The following is a 22,671-nucleotide window of genomic DNA, read 5'->3' on the forward strand; positions in this document are numbered from 1 at the left end:
TTCTCAGTGGTTCATTTCCTGAGAGCAGCACGTCCCTGTTTCTCAGTAAAGCAGTCGCCTACTGTAGGAAGTGTTGCCCATTTGAAAAGCTATTAATAGAAATAGCCTGTTGCACTTTGATTAATATATTGTTTTATGGCTGCAACAGCGCACACATAAATCTATGCCACTGTCAACACCTGCTGTGCAGTGCAAAAAGACCAAATGACAGAGAGAAAGTTACACTTATAGAACCCATCTCATAGACTCTAGGTTTAAGAGACATATATAAATAAATATAGGTACACAACCTAAGAGACAACCGATAAGACAGTTAAACAACAACAGTTATACTGTACAACATATATGACCACATCACCACATGGACTGATACTTGTAAAGCATGTTCATTATTACATGCAAACTCTTGAGACTTAATCTCAAACTAACGCTAAAATGTTTCCCACAATGCAATCAACAGATCAGTCTCACTTTAGGGAAAAAGGTGAGTCACTCTCTCAGTCTTTGGGGACAGTAAGGACTGGCATAAAAAGGCGGCTTACAAATATAATCCATTATTAGAGGATATGAGCAACAGACAGAGATTTCACCAGGGAGACCAGGTTACCGTGGACACCTTCTCATAACCCTTTATTGTTTCCATGGAGGTAATAGGATCGCTGGCCATGCATGTGGAGAGCAAAGACTCGTAATTATGCACAATGGTGGGCAGAAGACAAGACGCTCTATTTTTAACATGTTAGCCATGTGTGTTTCAGGGAAAAAAGGGAAACTATTTGTCCTGTGTAGCTTAGATGCATGGAGGCACATGTAAAATGCAGATTCTCCGTTGCAAACTGAAAATGCATCTGTTTTGCAGATGCACTTTGCTGCTGCTCCTTGGTACATTCTTGAGAAAAAAATAGAAGCATACAAATAATAACAATTTAGGCCTTGTATAATTCACCAGCACTTACAATGGTTTAACTTGCTTGAAGTGAATACTGTATATCTGCACTTTCCTCTTTGTCCCGAGTTTGAATCTCTATGGCTGTTGCACTTATTGTAGGTCGCTTTGGATAAAAGCTTTCCAAATGAAAGGAAATGTAATGTAAAATAAAAACTTAGAAAAGCGCTCAGAAACAGTAAAAGAGAGATGCATGTTGTATAGACTTTTGAGCTTTAATTATGTTCAAATATTGTCCTGATTTTCCTTAAATATACAGGTTTCTTATTTCATATGAACTAACACAATATTAATTATCTATTTATTTACCACAATGGTATTAGTTATTTTACGGTTTACCATTTCCATTATGTATCTTTAATTGCATGAAGTATCATTTCCTAAATATCTGTATTTACTCTTGCATATGTCCCTGGTTTGTTTATTGTACTGCTTTATTTCTTCATTCATTTCCTTTATGAAGATCAACAAAGTTCCATCTCTTATCTTTCCTTCATCTACAAAATATCCAACCTACAGTCACTTTAATTATCTCAGTGATAAAACGACCACAATATATCCTAGCTTCAAAGCTGTTGTTTTTCTGTAATTGAGCACGGAAAATACAGAGCTTTTGTTTTACTTTACTATTTTGAGAGTTACGTCACTCCATCATACTCATCCTCATACAAGACAGGTGCACAAAACAGCACTTGAAATGTTAAATGTCCTTTGAACTGAATCTTGATCTATAAACTTGACACTAGACTGCTATCCTCTCCAGGTCTTTCCCATCTTCTATTAAAAACCTGTTCACTGTAACAAAGCCAATGAGGTCTATTTGTGGTTACTCAGGTCACGGTGGAGCAGATGGCCCTACAGTGAGATATAGTTGGAGCTCCAGGAAGTGGGGGAAAGCCCTGGTACTTACAGAGTCTCTGCTAATCTGCAATGTGAAAGGCTTAGGGGCTGATTCAGTCCTGCAGGCAGGATTACCAACGTCATGTGACTGAAGCATTGTGGACAATCTGGGTGGTCAAGATGGGTTTTGAGTGTTAGAGACAGGTAGAATTGACACCTAATCACACTTTCTTTTAAGAAGGAAAGACATTCTTAAAATGTTTTGGATAGTTTATGTGTTTTCGGTGAGGTCAGAATATATGGGAGCAGCATTATCAAAAGTCTAGTGTGCAGGGACCTTAAATACAGACAACCAAATGCTTTCAGTGATATAAATTAGCAATCATTCAGCATACACAGACAAAGAGGGCGATACCAAAAGGGACACAGCGACAGGGATGGGTAATCTAGTAAATGATTATTAAAAAAAAGGACGAGCCAGCTGAGAGTAGCAGCAGTTAATTTCCTACAATTCCTCAAAGGAGACAGCAGTACACGCCACGCTCTGTCTTGTCAACACAGAGACAAAGATCAGTGCTCTGTACATATTATTGATGTGGCTAAAGATTAGGGCTTCCACTCCTGTAGCTCGGGGAGGTTGAATGGACACAGACAGACGTGTGATTGAAGCTGTATATCTTTGTACTGGCCCTTCTCTGACTGATTGAACAGGTAGATTTATAGCAGAGATTAAACACTTCTCTTAGCTCAAAGTATAACCAATCCCAGTATTTAATGCATTTTATATTAGGCCATTGCTTTTGTTAGTCAAACATTTTCCAGCCTACCTTACAATTATTATATAATGTCCACATGTTATCGATAAAGGCAGACAATGATTCATTGCAAGGGCGAAATCTTTTTATAAACATTTCCCAGGCTCCACAGATTTATCTGAATCTCCGCCTGCATGCAGGAATTCACAGGATTTTTCCCTTTTAGTCACCCAGCTCTTTTATTGATTCAAATTAACATGCAATAATTTATGTGCGACAACAAATGAATAATATATTAACACTTCCTCCACCCACCACAAACTGGTGGGTTGGAACGAGCAGGTGTTGTAGATCTGTTAAGTAAACATATTAATGTAGATATATTTAACAGATACAAAGATGAAGAATACAACAAAGAATGTTCAGCAGTCCAAAAGTGTTGTATTTATAAAGATGGCACTGATTTTCAGAACACTTGGTTGGAATAGAAAACAAGAAGGACTTCTTGGTTTTCTTCAAATGATTAAAAGATGAAAGAAAAACTACTTGGGGTGCTGTTAACATATTTTTGGACCCCTCAGCAACGTCATTTGTGTAGTTTAATTGTAAAATACTTAATATAATTTGTGTCTGTAAGTAACCTTTCTCTTACACAATATTTAGGAACACCTTAAAAACACATTCATTTCTTGTCTTGGCCTCTGCCACTTCAAATTTGACCTTCCTTTTTAAAATCTGCCTCATGTGAGTTTGCCAACTTATATAAGTGCTAGTTTCTTTATGGTATGCTCACTGCAATGACAAACATCATCCTTCTATTTTTACTGAAACAGAAGCATTGTCCCTCTCTTACTGCTCAGATAAGATTCTAAAATGGCTTGTTTGGCTTGGATTTATCTTGAGCCCACAGTGTTCAGCACACAGGCGTCAGAGGGAACTGCAGGACTTGACAGAGATCCTTGCACCTGCTCACGAGACAAACCCAAACAGGGTTCTTTGAGTCGTGTTTACACCCAGACTTTAGTTTCTGGCAGGCTGCTGTCACAGTGTGGGCAGTTAGCAGTCCTTGTGCCTAATTTAAGAATAATCCACATTTATTGGTATCCTTAGCAGTTGTATTTGTTATAATTTCTTGGCGTAGGATTTGTGTTATATAAACATGCAAATGTACTAAAATGCACATCTACAAAGAAGTTGGAACAGTTTTTAAAAGTTTACTTTTTGGAGAATGGGAACAGTACAAAAGTTAAAAAAATTCTTTCACTGTTTTTGTGAGCTCCTGAAGAAATCCCAATTGAAAATACACCATCTCAGTTTACTCTCAAGTTCTTTACACTTAAAGGTAGGGTAGGTAAGAATGGAGAAACCAGCTCGAGTGCGCTAGAATTTGAAAGTACACAACCGAAACAAATCTGCCCCTTCCTTCAGACTTCCTTACAGAGCTCCTCCTCCAACACACATGAACGCGCACATGACCAATGAGGGCACGAGATAAGTTTGTGCACGAGATGGAAGGCTGACAGGCAGGTAGGTCGTCCAGTTATTTTAGCCGGGCCGACTCAGATAATTGGATTTGCTTTTTACAGCGCCACGGCTTCCACAGATGAAATATTTGTATATTTATTGTCAAAGCATTTAATTTATTCATTGCTATCGGGATGTTAAGAGCATTCCATGGAATATAACAAAAAGTGTTTCTGAAGTGAATTACCTACCCTACCTTTAATTAAGTACTAATGGATTAAACAGGGATAAATACTTCTGATAACTATTTGTCAGATATGCTTGGGTGAATTGTTAAACAAAATAGTAGCACAGATTAAATAGACCCATAATGCAAATATGGCAATGTATTATGTAGCTTAAAAAATGTATTATGTAAACTTAAGCATGCATTCATTCCCTGCATATGTGATGCAGGATATTCTGTAAACCTTCACAGTCATATATGTGCGAGAGTGAGGGGAACTGTAACGTGTTGGGGATGAGGCAATCGATACATCATTGAGCCATCCTAAAAATGGAAACACAAGTGAGGAAGAGAGTGCAGAGGGTGTAGAGAACCACGGGGCTTAAAAGACACAGTTGAGGGAAGTAGGCTGCTGCATGTCAATCAAAAAGCTGAGAAACAAGGAGCGGAGGTGTCTTAAAGCTGTGATGCAGGGAGGTGTTGCGAGAGGAGAGAAAAGAGAGACAAGAATGAAAAGCTTTGTGAAACTCTGCATGTGTGTATGCGCGCATACACACATGCAGACAGACACAAACGCACAGCCAGTCTAGAGTTATTAATGTTATATAGCATCACAACCACCATAAATTAATAACAGAGTCCCCCTCGCTACAGAAGCTGTTGTTTCAGGTTTGGACCGACTGAAGGAAACCCAGCCAGGGAAAGGAAGTGTTTATAGGGTGAGAAGTTGGTGTGATAATTTACATTCTTGTTAGTCTTTTAAAAAACACATTTTATTAAAAACAGTTTAAACTGACGGATGAAATGCTAAGACAGTGGAGTTTGGACCAAACCCAACAGTAAACTCAGTCCCTTCACACTTGTATGATTGTGTCTGCTCTGTATGCCAGACTGATTTAACTATTTCCCCAAAGACCAAGTTTGGGTAGTGATATATTTTTAAAGCTTTCCCGAGATGTATGTGCTTTTTTTCTTCTGTCTTAACAGTACAGTCGGCAGATTGTCAGCCTGGTGCTAAAAAGGTATAATCACTCCCAGCTTGTGTTCTTGTGGGTGGTGGGAATCAAACTGCAAATGCTGATGTAAGTGAGTGGGTTTCCTGTTAATTTCTTATATGGCATAGTCCAAAAATAAAGACTTTAGATTTTAATGGCTCATGTTAATTTGTCGATGAGGAGGCTGTGGACTTCGAATCAGGGTGTAGCAAGTTCTAGTCCCACTGCAGTCAGCATGTCGTTGTGTCCCTGGGCAAGACACTTCACCCCAAATAGCTCCTGTGGGGATTGTCCACAGTACTGAATGTATGTAAGTAGCTTTGGATAAAAGAGTCTAACAAATAACATATAATGGAATGTAATGTGTTGCCATTTCCACTGAGTTTCTAAGCTCAGGCTTATCCTTCTAAATATCTTACCAGGTGTTATCAACATGGGTATTGAAACCAATAGCTTCTGTAGGAACAATGAGAAGATTAAGGCCCCGTTTACATGGATACGGTTCGGGTTGTATCTGCTACTTTTCTCTTTCATATAGCCCGTTCGTTCACACGAGGCCGTAACGGATCCGCGGAAACGGACCCCTCAAATGATAACGGGTCCCAAGGTGGATAGATCTGCAAACGGAACGCTCTGGGGGGCCAAACGGCTCCGTGTGTACGTCCTATTCGATTATTTTCCTGATAACGATGAAGCCATAGCCCCGCCTCTCCCCACCTCTGCTGCTCACTGCTGTAGCATGGTCAGTAGCTGGGTCATTCCAGAATTGGAGGATAATTTAGAAACCAACATTTTTGAAAAATGAACCTTTTATTTTATAATTTTTTTTTATGTATTTAGGAAAAACAGATAATAAACCATAAAGAAAAGGGATTTGCCCAGCTAGGCATCAAATATATATTTTCCAATGAAGAATTACCAATGTTACTCTAATTATAGTAACAGGGTTGAAAGTAAGATGGTTGAAAATCAATGCTAATTTGAGCTTTAACCTCAGGAATTATTGCTAGATGTAGCATGTAATGCTACTTTCAAGGCAAGGACAAACTTGGATATCTAATGCAAGAAAGATAACTTTGAAATTAATATGCTTTATTATGATAATATCAGTAACAGGGTTGAGTGGGTCAGAGTGCCACACTCTTTTAAGACTGAAAAGATTGTAAAAATATGAAAAATAAAAGAGAGGACTTAGTTTTGGTCTACCCATGGTAGTAGCACATGGCTTGCTGATGTAACTTCCACTGTGTCATCTGATTTACAGTTTTTTCACTTCCTCTGCCAATCTAAAAAGGTTTGGGTAACAGGGCATGTTGAGGGACACACCTTCTGTGCAAAATTACTGTTATTTAAAATATGTTTATGATTTAACAAATACATTTGACCATTACAGGAGAAATATCAATAGAATAATTCCAAAAAAAGTAAATAAAATCCCTATTTTAAATGTTATATTTGACATGCAAGTTGGTCACCAAGAAGCGGGGACAAGAGAAAAATGCCATTTTAGGGAATGTTCGAGAGCTATTTGATCATTAAAATAATATTTTTAAACCACTTTTTCTACAACTTTATATACATTTCGTCTCAAGACAAGTATGTTTAACACAACAAGTGCATGTTTTAGCATTTTGGGCATGGATTATTAGATTTTTTATATGGGGGACATGAAATGTCCTCCAATTCTGGAATGACCCAGCTACTGTCAGTAGCTACTGCTACTGCTACTGACCATGCTACAGATGTTAGTGCAAAATCTACAGCTCCTCTACCACAACCATCAGCAACAAGTGGACATGGAGAACTACATGAACTACATGTTGCTAAATCCACCACGGAGAATAAACAGAAGGGCAACCATGCTCGGGGGTCTTCTTCGCTGCTTTTGGTGTATTTTGTGGCGGAAGTACAGCTAGGGCGACTGTGGCTGCGAGGGAGTGCGGTCGTCTTTCAACCAGAAGGTTGTGGGTTCGATCCCAGCCCATGCAGTCAACATGTCGATGTATCCTTGGGCAAGATACTTAACCCTGAGTTGCTCCCGATGGCATGGCCAATGGTGTGTGAATGTGTATGCATGTTAGTTCCTAGAGTAACATACACTGCTCTGTGTGAATGGGTGAATGACATGTAGTATGTAAAGCGCTTTGAGGGGTCTTAAAGACTGGATAAAGCGCTATATAAGTACAGTCCATTTACCATTTACAGCGCCACTTACAGGCCCGGCATATGTACTACAGCGGGTCGAACGGACACGTTTATTGAGCCGATTGCGTGTGAACGGTTTGATATCGAATTTGTTTCATTTTCGTTTGCGTTCCCGTATAAATGGGGCCTAAAGCTCTCCTTTCAAATCCTTCCACATTGATTTTTGCATCAATTTGGGATTGCGATATATGTTGGGCTTGTTTTTGGCTGGCTCTTACTCCTTGCAACCAAGTTCGAAATCCAAACTGGACCACTGACCCAAGGCTTTTTGCTTTATTTCAGTCATTTATAACAAAAATATGACATGCACATACTACTGGCATAGTCACAGAGAGAAAAATCACATGCAGGCAGGCCGCTCTAAAAGTTCTAAAAAACCCGCTTAATGCTACCAGAACAGCACCAAACAGCAGCCAGGCTAGGTTACTGAATGGCTGGAGCACACAGTAGATCATTTAGAAACTAAACAGCCATATGCTTCCCTCAGGGGGTAAAGACCAAAATAGAGCTTTTATTTGCCAGCAATAAATGCTAATGTTGCTACATGTCTGCTGGATGCGTAAATAGGCAACTGTTGCTAACACATACGTATAGACTTTATAGGAAGATACAATGCAAAGTTATTTTTGTAACTGCTTGTTCTCAGCTTCATAGAATAGACTGAGAATATACTGTAGGTGGAGGAAAAAAATCACAAGTGTTCACATGAAATTGCAATGTTTAAAAATACCTAAGTTCAAAAGTTGCTAACTGTTTCTAATGCTCAAACACAAAAGGTCTATTTTTACCATATGCCTAAGATCAAGTGTGAAAGTGATTATGAGTCATATTCAAGAACTGGTATGTGTCTGTTAGCTAACTGAGGTGATAAGGTGTATCTTCATTTATGTAAAAACATTGTCTGAGTGCCTTTAGGAGAGAGAGAGAGAAAGAGAGAGGAGAGATAGAGGTGAGAAGACAGTCGACTATAACAGCACTTTAGGAGTACACTGCGTTCCTGGCCATCTTCCCATGCAGCTTGACAAGTCCAAAGAGTGGACAGGTGGTGTGGGGATGGTGCTGGAATGGTATTATGAGATGATGCCCAATGGCCATGTGGTATCGCCCGCTCTTCGTATGGAACGAGAGGAGTCTGTGTGCCGACAGTGACCACAGCTATGAGTCACTGGCAATGCCACTTCCTGCCAAAGTGGATCAGAATGAGTGGGGCTTTGGGTCAGGGCAAGGATGGAGCATTTGATAACAAGTTCAATGGCTGGGGACAGCTTTTCATGGTAACACAAAGCTCAGAGTAGGTAGCAGCCAAGTGGAGATCAGACCAATCTACTGAGTTTTGACCCAAAGAATGAAAATAAATCACCACGGCAATATAATTGACATAGCTCAAGAATGCATTTCTTCTAGCCAAACTAGAAGATACAAAATGTGATTTTTAAGCTTAATGAATTGTAGCATCTGTGAAACATTATATCTATCAACTGGTTCACGTGACTTGACTTATAACTGAGAGTTTGCCTGTGTGCTTCTGTGTGTGTGTGTGTGTGTGTGTGTGTGTGTGTGTGTGTGTGTGTGTGTGTGTGTGTGTGTGTGTGTGTGTGTGTGTGTGTGTGTGTGTGTGTGTGTGTGTGTGTGTATGTGTTGCAATGCATGGAATCATCTTCTTTAAGGTAATAGCATCTTGGGGGAAAATGTTTCACTTGCAAAAAAGACAGATTGCCGATATGCGAGAGCCAGGTAGAGTCACTGATACAGAACTAATTGGAAAGGCAATGACATTTATTTGACAGAAATAAGTTGAGTGAGAGACACTCTCTTTTTAGTTGCTTCTAATTTTGTGCATGTCAACAAACAGGTTAAAAATAGAAGCTCCCAACATGGCCAAGTAAAACCTTCTATGAAAGAAAAAAAGGGTTAGTTGTAATCCCATGGATTAACGGATTTCACGAAGGCATGTGCCTAGTGTAAATTATAGAGGCCAGATTATATGTAGATATAGCAGCAGCGGGGTGATCTGCAGGGGCTCAGGGGCTCAATCTTCTCACCAACAAAAACACTATGTGTCGGAGATTGAGCAATATCATACCTCTTTTGAGCATGTGCTTTTATTTTGATCAGCACATTATGAATAAAAGCATTTCACGGTACATGTGGTGCTTTGATTGAAAGATTTTGTAACACCAGCGCTGCCAGCGTCACATTTGAAAGAGACTAGATTAACGGCAGCCGTCAAATTCACAGCAAAAGTTGAGCGGATTTTCAGCAATGAAATCACAAAGATATTGACAGATGGGAGAGCTGAAATGTTTTCTACATGCGAACCCAGGGAGATTGGGACAAGTACAACTTCATTCAGTTCATTCACACAACCAGAGTTTAGCCCTAGCTAAATCTGGCATAGATTAAAGAGGTCTGTCAACTCTTCTTTAAACGAAGCACTGGATAATCATATTAAGCATCATATGGGACATCTAAGATGGTGGCATGTGCTAGGAAAGGAACACACACACAATGCCATACATTTATATTGTGTTAAAGTTTGGCTTTAAAAGAAGGAGAAATAAAAGAAAGAAAAAATTATCTGCTTTTTATGCAAACAGGGACTGTGATTGAGGGACTGTGTGTTCAAGGAAGGGAAACAGACTCACCGTGGCGAGCTCATCAAATTTTCCAAACAGCTCATTTAGCAGTTTAACCAGTTCCTGCGCTGTGCACTGAGAGGCCAGGCAGGTGAAACCCACTATATCTGCAAACAGGATGCTGTGACGGAGAGAGAAAAAAAGAAGCGTTTCAGTCAATGCAGGTTATTTATAGCAGCGTCTATAAAGGGAAAAAAAGATTATTGGATGCCTCATCAGATTAGCTCTCAGGAATGTATTTTAAATGATGTTTAAAGAGTCTAAGCTAAAGTAAATTTGAACATTCTCTTTGCATAATGTTTTAACATAAAACATTCAATTTAATGATCTGCAGCAGCAAAAAGAGAGAGAGAGAAAGACAGTGTGCAGAGACTGGCAGTGCAGTCAGGCAGAGCGACTTAAAAATAGAAGCGAGAGCATTCTCATGGGAATCAAGGTGGAGACATGTCCTGTAAGGAGCTGATGAACAGCCATATATTGCAAATATCAAGGCCTCTCACCCCCTCTCCAGGTCAACTTGTACAACCTTTTGATTGTTAGTACACAATACTGAGAGAGCTTGAAGTTAAAGTCAAGAAGAAATGTTAATAAGAATTTGCTTTTCTGCAGTGATACCACCTCCTACATTAATATTCTCCAGTTGGCTTACATTGTTGGTAACGATGGAAGGTGCTGTAATACAATTGGTCTAATATATGTGTAGGCGGGCACTAAACATAGTTCCTAATATCTCTACAGTCACACAAGCAGTTAACCAGCTGGGAGACTAATGTTGTTTTAGCCGCCTCTTTTGCTGTTAGTCCCATCTGTGATTTAAACGCTCCATATGGGACTCAGTGACTCTGCATGTAAGTGACACTGTCATCAGTCCAAACACAGATCAGTATACTGAGTGTTGAGGTTATCTCACGTCTTGTATCAACATGTGTGGACTACAGGGCAACGCTGGCCATCAGGTGTCAGTTAAACCCTGCCATGGGGAACGCAACCTCACCAGAGGCCTAAAGCTAGATGCTATTTTCTGAACAAATCGAATGGTTTCCTCCTATTTTTAAAAATGGAAAAAGATCCACCTTAATTGCATTTTAACTTATAATTCCTTATGAGTGTTTTCATTTCAAATTTCAGGTTTCAAGTTCGGCAGAGGTTATTTTCACTGTTTTTATATCTTTTTTTGTTTTTTGAATTTATTAATCATGTTTCATTCAAACTTGACAACAGGTCCTGGAAGGAAAAGGTTACTTTTGTTGAAAACTCTAGTGTCTTAAAAGGGTTCACCAGCCTTTGAGGAACTAATCACTATCTATCTGCGTCAGAGAAGAGCAGGAAGTTTAAGGTTTTGCCCAGAGTGTTGGGTGGCAGTGGAGGGTGTGAAGAGGGTTAGTCATCAAACTCTGTCCTGTCCAACTCACATGTCTGCGACTCTCACACTGACGGCCGACTGTAGCCTGCATGTGGGCTGGTGTTTTCACAATGTGACAGGGTGCAGATATCTCTAAAGGGGGGCTGCTAAATGTCATTTTGTGGTCTCACAGATGTCACCCTAAAGATGCTGAATACATTTCTGTGTATGAATGTTTCAATTGGCCAGTAGCTTTGGCTTACACATATATAAATCATTAAAGTGTAGACATTCAAAATAACTTCAAAAATGTGTAATTTCAGTGGACAAAATAGCATACGGATGCAGTCAAAGCATATTTAATGTGTGGATTGAATTACCCAACACATGCCCTTTTATTTGATCCCCCTAATAAACATACACATTTCTTGTAAACTGTCTGGAATAGGCCATTTTAAAAGCTCAACTGCTGATTATAATTTTGACACAAATGTCATTAGCCTTCTGTCATTTTCTTCAATAATCAGGCAAGCTGTAAACAATTATAATTGTTTCACTGTCCCACATGCAGTAATCAATTCAAAGACCACCAGTTGCTAGAAGAGAGGAATTGTGCAAATTGCACAATAAAATGATGTTGTTAAAGCCAATCACAACTAATTTACAGTTTGTCTCTTGTACATATACTTTAGAGTGCTGGCTATTAAAAGTAGAGGATCAACTTTGCTTGCAAGGAACAATGCTAATGATTTCAGGGCTCTGCTTTTAAAAATAGCACAGTAGCACTACAACGTCTGCCTGGAGTTGCTTACAGTGCATCTCTCTCTGTAATGTAATGATATTACACTGACAAGATAGTGGCCGTCCACACATATTTTAGGATGTTCCCTAGTGTGATGGCTAACAGACTTCTGCAAAGTGACACATGCCTTAGTTTATGTTTTCGGAGGGGACATCTGAGGTAGCAGACTGGGGCGTTTTCATGATGAATGTATGCCTCATATTCAAATGCTCTTTTGTAAGACAGTGTTGTATAAATTGTCTTTCCACAATTCCTGAAAAGGAATAAACACCACTTAAACTAACATCATTGGAGCCCTACTACAGGCTACAACTGCTTTGTTATTTTGAGCTGTGTTCACCTCATTTGAACCACATGCATGCCATTGTCTCCACTTTAATGTGAAGCATGGGGCATGTGTTCCTCTCAAAGTTCAGGTCAGATCTCTCTGTCCCAGGTTTACGAAGATGCTTTGTAAACACTGTACAACATTAGAAAAAATCTTGCAATGCGCATGTTATTCCGGTCAAGATGCTGGTCAATTCTAAATAAGCTATACATGTTTTGTTAGTAACTGCATGTTCAGCTTTGAAATGTGTATGATTAATTACCTTACCAAAATGAGCAACTACTTAGCAACTTGTCCAACCCAGCACATCATAAAAGTACAAAAATAGAGGTATGTACATCAAACAGGACAGCACTGGAGCCTACTTTGTAATTAATAACCTTGTCCATGTGTTGGAGGACAGGCAAACTAAATCATAAAGAGAGATGTGGATGTTGGGTAAGTGCTGAACACGCAGGTTATAACACAAACATCTGGGGCTTCATTCTTTAACTGCAAACGATACATTTAATATCCGCCTGCATAGTTTTTGATTTGATCTGTATTTAAACGTCCTTGTTCACAATGTAAACATACAAATTTGAAGTGTTGCCAGAGTTATTTGACATAGAATTTGCAGATACATCAAGCAACATTTTATTGAGTAATGTCACATCTCAAAGGTACTCTTTTTTCACGAGTAAGATCACTGAAAAGCACAGAAATTGAGACTGAAGCCTCTTAATCTGGTTTTGTAAGTCCAGCTATAAATTAGTCTGTACAGCGATTACCTACACCCAATCTACTGTACTGTACTGTTCCACGGTCAAGGTCAAAACCTCTTGCCAATTTATATTTCTGGCTCAGAAAACTCTATCCACAGCATTTAAAGCACCAAAATTCAAATGATTAAACAAGGTTTTACACACAGATATTTCCGTGTGCTAACTGCTACTTGTCTCGTAATATTGTCTAAGTCGAACTCCCTGATCCATTATTTCCTCTCCAATGGCACATATTTCCTCAATGATCTCCTATTTCCCTCTGTGGGAAGCATTACTGTAGCTATTTTGGCACATGTGATTTCAATTTAATCATGTAGCAGAAACACAGGCCAACACAGGGGTTAACTTTGGATAGGCCCCTCTGGAGCTACAGTGTGTGGGCAGTGTATGTGCTGACTTCGAGCCAATAAAGTAGCTAACAAAGACGAGTGTGAAGATGCTTACACTACATTTTAGAAGGATTAAATAAAACTTGTTGTTTACATTGCAAGTGAGCTTCTAAAAACATTACAAGAAACCATGTCAGTAGTAACAGACCGGTTTTTCTCTTATTCTAATAATTATTTAACGGAAATGTAAGTAATGTAAAAAGGAAATCCCTTAGAAGATTTATAATTGATATATCAACTGGGTAAAATAACATCATTAGTGTAAGGGACTGCCCATATATCTTTTTGTCGTATTTGTGGGTGTGGAATGAAATATGGCAAAAATTAAATGCTTGCAAATTCAACGAGTGGTAAAGATCAATATTGTGCTAAAGTGGGTGCTAAGTTATATAGTGGTGATAAGCCTGAAAGAAAGATGGGATATTAAACAGTGCCTGCTCATAACTTATCATTATTTTTATGTGATAAATCATATTAGTAATACAAACGCAATTTGTTAAATGTGACTTGATGAACCAAGAAGCAGTTTAGAGGTGAATACTGGAGGTTTATTCCTATACAGTCAGCACTTTTGTTTTCAGCTCAAGAGCATTTTGAATATGTATTATTACTATATTATAAGCCATAACAATAATTACAATAAATGGGGCTCTAATACCCTACATTCTTGTTAAATAAACTTCAGGTTTGTTTCTTTGGAGGCCTATTATTTTTTCCGTGAGCGATTACTACAATATCCCCGTGGCTGGATTTTAATCAGATCAAACGCTGCCCACAGTCTCCGAACATAATGAAGAAAACTCGGAGTACATTGAGCATGCTGTTTACTTCTTAATTAGAGTAGGCCAAATCACATAAATCATGTCCACATCCAGTTTAGATCACTCTCAAAGGGTGGTGCTATCTGAAGGAGTTGCAGGCACAAATGCAATCAGCAGAGCTCCACTGAGATGGGTTCATATTTAACCACCGCGCACATACAGTGTTATGCAACAAGAATTTAGTCTCCATTGCATTTAATCCCCTGTAGCAACTTAATCCTGGGGCTAAGCAAACTCTCCTCCTCAAGCGTCCCTGCTGCTCTGAGCACACACTGAAAAGGAGGACGAGCGGATAAGAAAAGGAAACAAGGGAATGTGGGAGCAGAATAAAGGAGATTTAAGAATACAGTAAGAAATGCAGATTAAGATACATGATTAAAAGGAGAATAAAAAAACTGACTTATAAATAGCAGACAATGGAGGAGTGAATGTCGTGTTAAACATGCTGTTAACATCTTATCGACAGAGGGTTTAAAGGTCAAGCAGAGCCAACTAATGCTGCAGGAGTCTGGAGGAAGAATTACTAACAAATATTAACAAATACTGTAAAGGATCTAAATAGTGCTTTCCATTACTGTATGTTATATAAAGCAGCCCAATGAAGACCAAAGTAAACACACAACACTAAGTAAATTAAATCAGCTTGAACTCTTTAGGGCCCTCCATTAACATATTTCAGACACATTGAGAAACAGCTGGTTTGTTTGCTGGCTTGATTACAAATAGTTGCTAAAGAGGAAAGATTATCAATGCTATGATGGTGTCAGAATTGTTTTGACACAGCATATAAACTAATGTCTTGTGAAAAAGGAATTACTGTAACTTCTCAAGAGAGTCTGAAGAGATTAACTGATGTGAGATTATTGAAAGCTAGTTTCTGAAGACTTCTTTGATAAATTGAGTTTAGAAGTTCAAAAGTCATCACCCTGTAGCGAAAAGTAATGATCTTAAGACAGACATTATCGCTCTCACACTGCTGGGATCTTGGAAGCTGTGCAGGATATTGCACAAGTGCCAGAGGAATTCCCTCTTCACCGAGCATTGATTAATCTGCCTTACTCTAGTGCCTGACTCCAAAAAGCTATTTGCCCTATGATGGCCCAGAAGTTGGCAAATGCACTACCAAATTATCCTTAGCACAGATTTGGGTAAATTCCGTGTTGTCCCTATAGTTGCTACAAAATGTTAATAACTATACTAATCAAAATGGAAAGTGCATTGTATTTCGATTCAGTGTTATCAAGACTGACAATAAACAAGTGAGTCAGGGACTAACCATTGATAATCAATGTTAAGCATTACATATTTCAGCTTGCAGCCTGGAGCCATTTTAAGGAAACTGTTTTAGGACACTGTTGGGTCAGATCACTCAAAAAGGCGTAGCCCTGGATGTTCTTTCCAAGGTATGGACGAGTTATGCAGAGCCTATTTGCACGCTCCATAACTCACAGAGACAGCGTTTATTCCATTCTCATTGGTCGTTCGCCAATGAGGAAAATATTGTATCTTCAGGCACCACTGTTAAAAGTATTAGTATTAATTAAGTCAATTCAAGAGGGATTTAAATATCACTGGGATTGGTCTACAGCTGTGTTGTGAGGATGTGAGGATCCTACCTGACATTGTCATGGCGCTGGATGTAGATTTTGTGAAATATCCTTTCTGGGGGCTTCAGGAAATCCTCTTTCATCTCCATAGCTACGTTCCTGGGCAACAGACTCATTAGCAGGCGCTCCTGTGTGTGTATGTGTGTGTGTGTGAGAGAGAGTGAGAGAAAGAGAGGGAGGGAAGGAGAAAGATAAAGTTACTTTAAATTTACATTTATATAGTCAAACAAAGCAAAGTTATCATAGGACAAAGTGTTAGTGGTGATAAGAAATGTGCTAGACCAAAAAGGCATGAGACCCAGCAGAAATGAATAATGTGTTGAAATGACTCACCGCACGAGAAAGAGCGAGAGAGAGAGAGGGGGAATAACGCAGGAGAAAATAATTCTAGACACGTATCTAATTTTACCCATAGTTTCAGCAGAGCACAGGTGACTGTACCTGCTTCTCGTTCTCATCCTCCATGCGGAGCCTCTCTTCGATGCAGCCGCGTGCCTGCAGGAAGGCCTTCCTCTGGGCTCGCTCTGTCAGGATGCGCACAAACAGCCCTGACAGGTTGACACTGGTGAACAGCACTGTGTTGGCAACCAACTGCAAACAGAAGAAAAATATGTAGCAGGATTAACACTCAAACATATGTTTGGGTGTGTAACTTTTTTGGGTGTGTTCATGTATTGTATATACTCAAATTAAGCATGTCATTTGATTGCTATTCAAATGCACATATATGCACACGTTCATATATGCATGTACAGTTGTATTTGTGAATGTATTTTCCTAATTATAAGGTCCTGAAACTGGGCATTAGGTACCACAAGTGGGCCTTCGAGGGATAAACTAGAATAAAACTAGACATCTCAATTCCCCATGTTTGCGCTTTTAAGTAATGCATCTTTAAGATTTTGTTTCTTTAAAGATTTTTCTAGATTTGCTTTAGTTTGTTCTTTTCCTATTTATTGTGTGTGTATCTGTTGAGCTGGGTGACATGCATGCAATTTCCTTACAGGGTTACTTAATGTTGTATGAATAATACACTAATTATCAACTATTACCTTTTGAGTGCACAGTGTTTGTGACATCTGCCATAAGAGAGATGTGTGGTGGGGGGCCCAATATTTCTCTATTTTGGAGTCTGTGACATTAAAGTGCTTGAGAAGCCTTGCTGTGGTTCATCCATCACAACAGATGCACAGCAGCATGACTGCTTCAACCTTGTGCAGGACACAATGAAAAGAGAGTTTTTTTCTACTTGATTGAGGTTGGCTGGCTATGACTTTGTAAACAAACCAAACACAGTACTATATCCACATCACTAGCAAGCTGTTATCCAAGGCAGGGATTACATTTTCGTAAGAATAAAAGGAATTCATTTCCTTCATATCATTGGTCATTCATCACAAGCTTGAGCACATGATGAAGCATATTTGACCACAAGAAAAATCTATGACTAGGGACTGAGTCAGTTCACTTATTAAAACAAATGTTGAACAACATAAATAGACTGTCAAAACTTTGGATAATATATACAGAAACTCAATATAACAACTTGCATTGCCACATACAGGCATATTTTCCAGTCCAATTAATAATGGATTGCTTTGAAAAGGGAGTTATTGGCAGCAGCAGTCTGTCTTTGTGCTTGGCATCAATGCTGGCAAGCACCAGCATGTTCAAATTATTCTCAAGTTACTTGACAGCCTGGAGTTGGTACATTTGGACATCTGAGATGAGGGGTGCAAAACACTGTAGTCATAACCAAAATGTGCCTTTCAGAGGGAAATAGCTGACTTCATTAAACTGTACTCATCTCTGGAGCTATGTCACCCATTCAAGAGAGCTCCATAGTTTTACGCAGTGAGGAAACTTTACATTGGCTCTTATTATTTAAATTGTGTGTCAAAGTGACACGTGTACCTGGAGCATTGCATTAAAAAGCTTTCATTTTATGTGCATTTTAGAATCCATAATGTTAATGGGCAGCGGAATAAAAGACAAACTGGGACTTGTTACTTTAAATATAGCAGTCACTATAGTATTGTGAATGCGATTGATAGATCTAGATGTTCAGTGTTGTTGTTTTCTGCTTGTCTAATCAAAGCTTTATACGCAAGATCGTAAATGAATGCCATGTACCATTGTATTACTCCGAACTGAATGTTCCTGTTCTTGGCAGAGAGCATTTAGATGTCAGCAAAACTCACAGCTGAGGCAAAGGAAATAGTAATAACCTATTTTTCAAGAAATGTCCCTCACTAGCTTTGGTGATAAGACATTTCACATATAGACTGAGCCATGAGAGCAGATGGTAATGTCTGCTGAGAGCCTAGGACCTATGTTGGCTGTTGGTGCGAGCCTGGGCCGTGTGGGGTCATGCCACACAGCTCATCTCTAAGCTTAATGGATTAGCTATCTCTGGTAGTACATCTAACACTGTCCTTCACATGGCAATGCAGGTAACTCAAAGCCTAGGAAAACAATCTCCTCTGTAAATACGCTGTCACCAGCCAAGGGTGTGATGAACTGATCAAATCGCCATTTCATTTCCACAAAATGCACAATCTTCATGTTATATGCTGCACAGAGGCAGACATGTTCCACTACCCCTGGAGGGTTTGACTGATGGGACATATCCTCTTTCCTCACACCTGATGACAGTGAGAATTGCGAGTGTGTATGTTTTTGTGAAGTAGGTACATATATATATATATATATATATATATATATATATATATATATATATATATATATATATATATATAGAGTGGTGTACCAATTTCTATTTTTGCTCAGGAAAGACATGAATGACTTTGCCCTCTTTTCCATAACTGAAGCATACAGTGTGGTTAAAGTGTGTTGTGTGTGTATGTGTGTGTGGGCAACTCTGTTTGCCCTACTTCTGGTGCTGGCAGGATGTCACTCTGGTTCCTGATTCCCAGCCAGGAAATCACACCCCGGGGAAACAGTCGATGCAGACTAACTTTGTTTGTTTTCATTTTAGTGACCTAAAGCAGGTATACTATAGCTATACCGTAGTTTATTATTACAGAATCTCTGTAGACATCTGAACTTATTTAAAGGTGTGATATTGCAGTATCTAAGGAGGACAATAGTTTATCAAGCAGAAAGGTGCACTCTCAATCTCACTTTGTTTTTCACCAGACTTTAAGATCAGATTTATCGCCTCAAATTATTCTTCATGGTTCATAACTCTGATCTATTGGCAGGGTTAACACCAGCTAGCAATTATGTTGTATACAATAAACACGTTTGTTTAATTTGATCAATGCCTAAGCAAATGCATCAAGTCTAAGGGAACTGTCCGAGGTGCTTAAATGAAGTCTTAATAATGTTTTACTGCATGGGCCTACATTATACCTATGATATTTAATGTACGACGCTAAATTAAATACTATAATACGAACAATACAACACACAAACAATAAAAGGCACCGTAGTTAGTCGGCAGAACATACGTACCGTCCTCCATAGTTTCTGTGTTTTCGCTGTGACAGAAGTGGCAGTCACAATCAAATGGGAGACGGAGACCATTATTCCAAACACAACCGCCAACAGTGTCCGCACAGGCAGGAGCGCATAGGCGACGAAGGTGACCAGTATGAGCTGCCACACGCCTTGCTCGGGGGACGTGGGGGGCTCCATCCCCATCGCGCCCAGCGAGAAGGGACAGCAGAGAAAGGAGAAAGTGAAGCCGAAAAGCAATGCCAGGTTGACGATCTGTTGGAGCTGAGTCACTTGCAGGTACTTGACATTAGTTACGATGAACAGGGAGACGAAGATGACACAGTGGACCGGATGGGACCCCTTGGAGATGGTGAGGCTGGGGCCGGACAGCAACTCCACTAAGGCCAGTGTCGACGACATGAAGATGAGCACGGCCAGGGCTTTGAGAGCGGACGTCTGCTCCAGCTTCAGGTTGTAGTTTTGGAACAGGGACTCGAGCTCCTTGCAGTCGAACTCGTCCTCACACGCGATGGTGGTCAAAGGGACGCCCGTCGGACAGTGACTTCTCTTCCGCCTGGTTTTGACTTTCTGAAACGGTATTTCCTCCATGTCAGTGCCATTCATAAACTGAATACCTGCTCTCGGCTTAGGTCAAACGGAACACCGGATCCCTCCTCCAACACAGACCGGAGCCAACAGGGAAAAGACGCGCGCTGCACAGCGGGCTATAGAAGCTAGAGAGTCCCAGATATCCGGAGACTGGCCGGTGGTCACACACGCGCTCCACTCTATCCACAGGTTGAATCGTGTTGTTCGGAGAGATCAGCTAACACAGAAACCTTCATGTCCCGGCTGTATTTGAACGCGATCTGAAAAAAAGACCTATCGATTTTTTTTAGCATTCGTTTGAGCGCCACATGAGGAGCAGCGCACACGACGTCTAGTTCAGATGGTAAAAGCTTTTTGCAAGGCTCAGATAGGATCACGCCTGCGCATTATGAGGTAAAGATAAGACAGGTCTCAGCTTCTCAACACACAGTCAAGACGATTAGACTGGTGCGGCTGCAGAGCTCCCCTCACCAATGTGACACAACAGTGCATACATCATCCATAATGGCAATATCCTTTTATTTTCCTCCTACACATGACATGTTTCCATCATTACAGCCTGCGCAATCTAATTTGTTTAGATATGCACATATATTTTCCTGTCTCTTACTCACTGAGAGGAACACGAGAAACTAATAAATCAATGTTTCCAGGCCATGATTCATGAAATTCTCACTGAGCTGGCAGCTGCTGTGTTTGCTTGGCACACACGTGATAACATGCTTGCATGCCATTCATCATATGATTTCTGTGTTGCCAGTGAGGCAGCCACCCTCACCATCAGCACCCTCTTGGCATTCAGGGGGTGGTGTCTTAATCATTACCAAGGGAAGATTAGTCATCCGTCACAGGCTGCCGTTGCCATGACCCGTCAGTGCCAAGGAGGGTGTAAGAAAGTGACAGATGGATGGTCCCAAAGTCCAGCCCTCCACCATGCTATACAACACTCACACACCTTCTGCTCCCCTCTCTTTCTCAGCTGTTGGTAGCCTAGCTTTCACTCATCTCACTCTAAGCAGTCTGAAAGGTAAACAGAGAGAGAGAGAGAGAGAGAGAGAGAGAGAGAGAGGAAGAGCCAATAGATATAGAGTAGAGATAGAGAGAGAGAGCGATGAGAGAGAGAGCTATCTATAGAGATGAGAAGATAGCGAGATATAGAGAGTGTGGGTTGGTGTGTTGGTGGTTATGTGAAAATAGAAACTTCGAATATCATACATTTGGCAGCCTACCAAATTCAGAGGCAAAAAAGAAGCAGTACCATTGTGATTTATTCATTTGGGAAGTAATGACAATGTATATACCAAACAATGATTTAAAACAATAAATTATAAGTTCATGATCAAGTTTGCGAAATAATTTTACTGGATTTTATGTCCACAACATTGGCCCTTACCTTTCCCCCTGGTCTGGCTGCCTTTCTCACTTTTCCGCATTATCTATCTGCTCCTCAGAGAGAGATGTGGGACAGATGATGTAGGGCGCATTGCTTTTAGTCTTATCTAAGTTTCTTACCCTTGACACTTTGCACTGGACTTTATTACCCTAATACTGTAGTTTGCCCGTTCACTGACCATAACAAGCCTGAGGTGATATGCAAATGGAACAAAACAGCGTCGTCATATATATCCTGTGGACCAGAGTGCAATTAATCTGGCATTGATTTCCTGTCATCACCTGATCAATATTTCAATATTCCTTGTGTAGCAGCCCCTAAATTAATCTCAATAATGAGCGCTGCTGTTTTTCAATCTTGTAAGACATCTCTCATTCCTTTGATGCAAATGTCAAACTGTGCATTGAAACAAGATGAAAATCTGACATTCACATTGCCATTTTATGTATCTGTAGTTTGTTTGACAGCAGGTGATTGACGGATGGTGTATTTGCATTTGTGGCAAAGCAAGCAGTATTTCCAAAAGGGACCTCTTGGCCTTTTTGTGGCGGGGGACATTGGGGGATGAGAGTAGAGGCATCACACGGTGTAAAGTGTTATTCTCTCCGATTTTGATGGCTTCAGGTGTAAGTGCAGGGTCACACTCCGCTAGTCCTCATCTACTGAGAACAAAGAGAGGTCTTGTGGGAGTTTACACCATAATGCTGCACTCCAAGGGCGTCCGGCAAGGAGACAGCAGCCTTCTCCCTGCCTCTCTACTAAGAAACGTCTTCACTTCCTCTATATCTGTCTTTCTATTTCTGTCCCTTGCTCTTCCATTACACAAAAAAACTCTGAACATTTTTAAATGTGTTAAACAGCTGATTACCTTACATATTTACATTGCAAATCGTTACCTCAATAACAGCTTGATGACTCAACAGCTTGAGCTCTCTGCAGCAATTCAAATCTTCTCCGCCACATGTCAGTTGTAAAGCTTCTCTTTAAAAAGCGAATCTATAGCACATAAAAGATATTGGCAAAGTGCTTGCTACCTAAATAGTTTCATAGGCCTGGTCATGTCTCAAATGTGGCTTCTCTTTTGGAG

At 40.0% G+C, this 22,671-nt stretch overlaps 1 protein-coding gene across 2 annotated transcripts in view; it reads right to left on the reverse strand.

Moving 5' to 3' along the window:
• Positions 1–20,707, reverse strand: part of LOC117558416 (adenylate cyclase type 1-like) — a 36,604-nt gene extending 15,897 nt beyond the window's left edge. The window contains exons 1-4 of one of the 2 annotated variants that reach the window (XR_004570831.1): positions 19,598–20,707; positions 16,562–16,711; positions 16,130–16,248; positions 10,077–10,188 (exon numbers count right to left, since the gene is read on the reverse strand). Coding sequence is in view for 1 of the 2 variants with exons in the window: in XM_034234609.1 (XP_034090500.1) it covers positions 10,077–10,188; positions 16,130–16,248; positions 16,562–16,711; positions 19,598–20,206 (990 nt within the window). In the remaining variant the exon portion in view is untranslated. The remainder of the gene's footprint in view (positions 1–10,076; positions 10,189–16,129; positions 16,249–16,561; positions 16,712–19,597) is intronic. The other variant, XM_034234609.1, reaches the window with a different exon arrangement.
• Between the last annotated feature and the right edge of the window lie 1,964 nt (positions 20,708–22,671).

This window comes from Gymnodraco acuticeps, unplaced genomic scaffold (genome assembly GCF_902827175.1).
Source record: "Gymnodraco acuticeps unplaced genomic scaffold, fGymAcu1.1, whole genome shotgun sequence".
In the NCBI taxonomy this organism is placed as follows: Eukaryota; Metazoa; Chordata; class Actinopteri; order Perciformes; family Bathydraconidae; genus Gymnodraco; species Gymnodraco acuticeps.